General features: G+C 43.2%; 2 protein-coding genes across 4 annotated transcripts in view; one reads left to right on the forward strand and one right to left on the reverse strand.

Annotated features, from left to right (window-relative positions):
- Window positions 1–1,261, forward strand: part of lrrc18a (leucine rich repeat containing 18a) — a 3,814-nt gene extending 2,553 nt beyond the window's left edge. For all 3 annotated transcript variants that reach the window (XM_020601578.1, XM_020601581.1, XM_020601579.1), the window contains exon 3: window positions 236–1,261. In XM_020601578.1, coding sequence (XP_020457234.1) covers window positions 240–1,058 — 819 coding nt within the window. In that variant the 5' untranslated portion in view covers window positions 236–239 and the 3' untranslated portion in view covers window positions 1,059–1,261. The remainder of the gene's footprint in view (window positions 1–235) is intronic.
- The window catches only part of wdfy4 (WDFY family member 4), a 45,759-nt gene that overhangs the window by 11,968 nt on the left and 29,436 nt on the right, over window positions 1–4,355 (reverse strand). The window contains exons 45-51 of the mRNA XM_020601869.1: window positions 4,255–4,347; window positions 4,094–4,169; window positions 3,786–4,000; window positions 2,056–2,204; window positions 1,825–1,939; window positions 1,445–1,530; window positions 1,273–1,338 (exon numbers count right to left, since the gene is read on the reverse strand). Coding sequence (XP_020457525.1) covers window positions 1,273–1,338; window positions 1,445–1,530; window positions 1,825–1,939; window positions 2,056–2,204; window positions 3,786–4,000; window positions 4,094–4,169; window positions 4,255–4,347 — 800 coding nt within the window. The remainder of the gene's footprint in view (window positions 1–1,272; window positions 1,339–1,444; window positions 1,531–1,824; window positions 1,940–2,055; window positions 2,205–3,785; window positions 4,001–4,093; window positions 4,170–4,254; window positions 4,348–4,355) is intronic.

Consider the following 4,355-nt stretch of genomic DNA (forward strand, 5'->3'; position numbering starts at 1 on the left):
AGTGTGCTTTCCCTCCTCCCTCAGGCCATACATAAACCCTTGTATCTGAATAAATCACATCAGCCTTACACACACATACTTGCACATAAACATACACACAACACAGTTGTTTGCTATAGCACTGTGTGCTGGTGTAGATTACAAACCAGCCTCTTGGTAGTGGTGGGGGTGGGGCAACTATCACAAAAGTGAGGCTGAGCTGAAATTTTAACCAGAACATCTGTGTGTGTTGCAGTACCATGCCCAAAGGAAAGGCAGCCAAAGGGACAAAGGTAACCCTCAAGATTGCCAAAAAGGCAATACAGATGACCCCAGATGGATGGCGCAGACTCACCCTCAGCAACATGGGTATAACCATCTTCCCAAAATGTCTACTAAAATTGTCCAACGTAGACGAGCTGGACCTCAGCCGCAACCTGATACAAAAACTCCCAGATAACATCGGGAACTGCTTGTCACTCAGATGGCTGGATCTACATGGCAACAAGCTGGAGTCTCTACCCGAGTCCATCGGTAACCTGGTGGGACTGACGCACCTCAACCTCTCTAATAACCACATAACCTCAGTGGGTTTACCTTCCACATTGGGTTCTCTCACCAACCTGAAGAGTCTCAATCTGGGGATGAACCGGTTGGACACCCTGCCTCTCACTATGGTGACTCTAAAAAGTCTCCAAGAGTTAGGCCTGTTTGATAACCTCTTCACTGAGCTACCAGAGTTTCTGAAATTCCTACAGAACCTTATTAAGCTGAATATAAAGCGAAATCCTCTATCATATGTTCAGGGGGTTGCTGAGGGGATGCTGAAGGAAAAACTGAAACCAGAGGAAGCTGCATATCTGGTCCATGAGAGCAGCCTGTGTAGGACATGCCATAAGAGGTATAAAGAGCAGAGGGAAAGGCTTATTAGAGGGACAGACAGAGGAGGAGGAGGAAGTAATGTGTTTCAGGAGAAAGGAATAAGGACCTATCCGGGACTGATAGTACCAAACTCAGTGGCTACAGTCAGTCAGGATGTGTGGAGAGTAAGAAAGGTGGAGCATGAGCCAATCAAATGACCTAAGAACTGCTGGCATCATCTTAAACTCAAAACAAATAGAAATCATGTCAATTATGCAACCACACAAATTTTCATTATATGCGCATAATATCTATGTGTTATGCAACAATTTTTTGAGGTCTTTTCCATTTCAACTGATAAAATAAAAGGAGTTATTACACATAACTCTTTCAAACTATCACTGTTGGATGTGATTAACTGATCACGTTTACCTGGCATTAGCAATGACTTCAGTAATAACCCCTCTGCCTTTTAATGTGGGCACTATGGTACACAACCTGCAGGAAGAGACAGAAGAAGGAATAAGGATCAGAGGCAGAATGCTATAAGTAAAGTCCCTTTATAAACATCCAATATATATATATATGTATATAAATGTAGTACCTTTTATACGCAGAGACATGGTCTTTATTTAGGAACACCAGGAAGGCTGAGTGTCCGTTTTTCATGAAGACCTCAATGGCATTGTCCTGATAGTAACAGAGAACCACAGCGGCTATTTAGTCACTAGGACTCTGGTATGATATTTTGGTCTGAAGTGTAAAAAATGGATATTTTATTCCTGAGATCCCTTTTAAATCTAACATCTTAACATCTTGACTTATCCATATACTGTACATGAACCATCAATGACAAAACCTCTCCAAGAGTAAATAAATGCAAAACAAATTTTTAACATCTGACGTGAAATCCTATGTAGACACAAAGTAAAGGTGGGATACATGTTAATTCAAGGCCTCCGTGGGAGCATATGTATGTCTGACCTCTAAAAGGAAACGCATGAAACGGGCCTCCTTGATGTCCTCATAGAGCCAACGTCTGCAGCTGGCTGATGGCAGATCGTTTGTCAGCATAGTGGAAATGAAGGAATCCCTCACACTGACAGAGAAAGTCACATCAAGAATGACAGATGACAATCTGACACAACTCAGGGGCTACTATTATTATTATATATGTTGTTTATTTTTCTGTAACTGCACACAAGTCTGCTGTACCTGCTGGGATGGTGGCTGATGCAACAAACATCTCCAGGAGGACTCAGTGTGAATCCCTCACATAAGAGCAGGCTCTCCTTTCCAAACAGCAGCACTCCCTCTGTCACTCTGAGACCACTCACCATCAGTACACACATCTTAGCTTTTACCTACAGAAAGATAGAGAGAGAAGAGAGAGACATTGGGACCCATGTGATTACACATTACACACACACGTCAGCACATTTCTCTCCGGGGACATGACATGGCAGCAACACAGGCACTTCAGGCCTTACTTGATTGATCATTTTAATCACATATTTTAATCATTATTAAAAAGACACAGTTGAACACTTCATTATCAGAGCTGATTGATGGGGAGGAGAAGGCCTGGCCCCTTTCTTCAGTAGTGAGACTGGTTCATTCGGTGCCAAAGTGGACCCACATGCTGCTTTCAGTGCTGGTTGTAGCTAATGCTAACTGCATTGTGATAATGTGTTGTTAATTCTATTGTCTCCCTTCATTTCACAGTGAGTGTGTGCACCTGGCTGTCTCTCTGTGTTGGCCCCTCTGCAGGCCCTCTGGGACATAGTGTCCAAAAACCATATGGGGCCCCAACATACCCGCAGGCCCCCCACAATTTATACTTATCAAATCAGACTCCCTGCCCCCAGACAAGAAGTCACATACTTGGTGGAGGAGGAGGCCCAGACTGGCTATTATTAGGAGAATTAATCACTGACACACACACAATAAGAAACCTGCTAAGTGATCAGAGCCTTTTGTCTGAATGCACACAGTAGAAATGCACTATGACAGATAAAACTGCTTGTCATATGAAATGTTTATGACGAGTCGCGGTGAGTGGGTCACAGCTACATGGTGCAGAAATTTTACATTGAACCATACTGTATCATGGTCACACTGGCAATTTCCATCAGTTAACACAAACAGGCATCAGGCCAACTGTCCCTAACAATGAGTAGATTACAGAAAAAAAAACTAGTTAAATTTACTGTTATCAAAGGCTAAATACATAAGAGTAAACTTGTTTCCTTATCTCCTTACTGTGCTCTGGACAGATATGCGTTATCAGTCTGAGGGTGATTTAGCTGATGATGGGAAGAAGGAGAAAAAATGAGGACTTTTATTGACTGAGAGCCTAATGTCAGACCATTGATTTCTCCCCACACACATTACTGTCATAATCACACTATTGGCGCTGGCAAGCTAATTATGAGTGGGTCTCCCTTTGTGTGTTACTATGTGTGTGTGTTAGCCCGGTTGTGTGTGTGTGTGCATTTTTCAGAGCTAATGACTGTGTTCATTTGACAGGAAGCTCAGCAGGACTCACACTGAACCACTGCAAGACAACAGGACACACTTGCACACTTCACACACTTACTAAGCGGATATAAGACAGCTTGCATCACCTCCTACTGTTTTTATTAATACTTCTGTCAGAAACATTAAAAGCCGCGGCTGGTTGCCGGAGCGATGAGAGTCCTTGTCAACATGTGCTTTGGTTTCTAACTCACTGGAAGAATGAGAAGAGCTGAGCTGGGCCTAAACATTAAAACGTTACACTAATGAGGAAAGATAAAATTCTGATAGCAGCGCTGGGCTATTGGAATCCCTTAGTCTACATCAGATAATTATGATTGTGAATATTAGCAGGGAAGGAAAGAGTTGTGCTTGTGTTTCGACATGTTTTTAGCCCAGCATACCAACACCCTCCTGTGCTACAGTACCTCCTCTCCAGGGTGCAGCTCCTGCAGGATGATGCGTATGCTGGGGCAGTCTTTCATGTGGGAGCAAGGTTCAAGGGTTAAGGGGTCCGGAGAACCTTCATTGACAGCAGTCGTCTCATTCAGAACAGGAAAGAAGGTCAAACGGATACAATCCTGTCCTCCCTCCTTGTCATCCTCTTTAGCTTCTGTTCCAACTTCACACAGGATTTTGGGCTCTGTTACAAAAGCAACACATTTTCCTACTGATCTTACATCCAACACTCACATTCTGGTAAAAGCAAACAGAAATAAAATCAAATTTTTTTTACCTGTGTTATCTTCTGTTGTGATTTTGTTTTCTTCAGACACGCCAGTCCTTAAACCCAGACACAGTGTTCCTAGCACCTGTTGTAACAACAAACAGGATTGCTACTGTGCATACTATGTGAACACTAAATGGGACACTGCTCCACTGATCGAAATGCTATACCCATTTAGATCGCCTCCGAGCTTTTTTGCGGATGCGTGATTTTGTCCGATTGGGTCCTTCAGCAGCATCTTGCACCCAGTTTTGTCTCAGCAGCTCCCCTC

This window comes from Monopterus albus, unplaced genomic scaffold (genome assembly GCF_001952655.1).
Source record: "Monopterus albus unplaced genomic scaffold, M_albus_1.0 scaffold52.1, whole genome shotgun sequence".
NCBI lineage: Eukaryota > Metazoa > Chordata > Actinopteri > Synbranchiformes > Synbranchidae > Monopterus > Monopterus albus.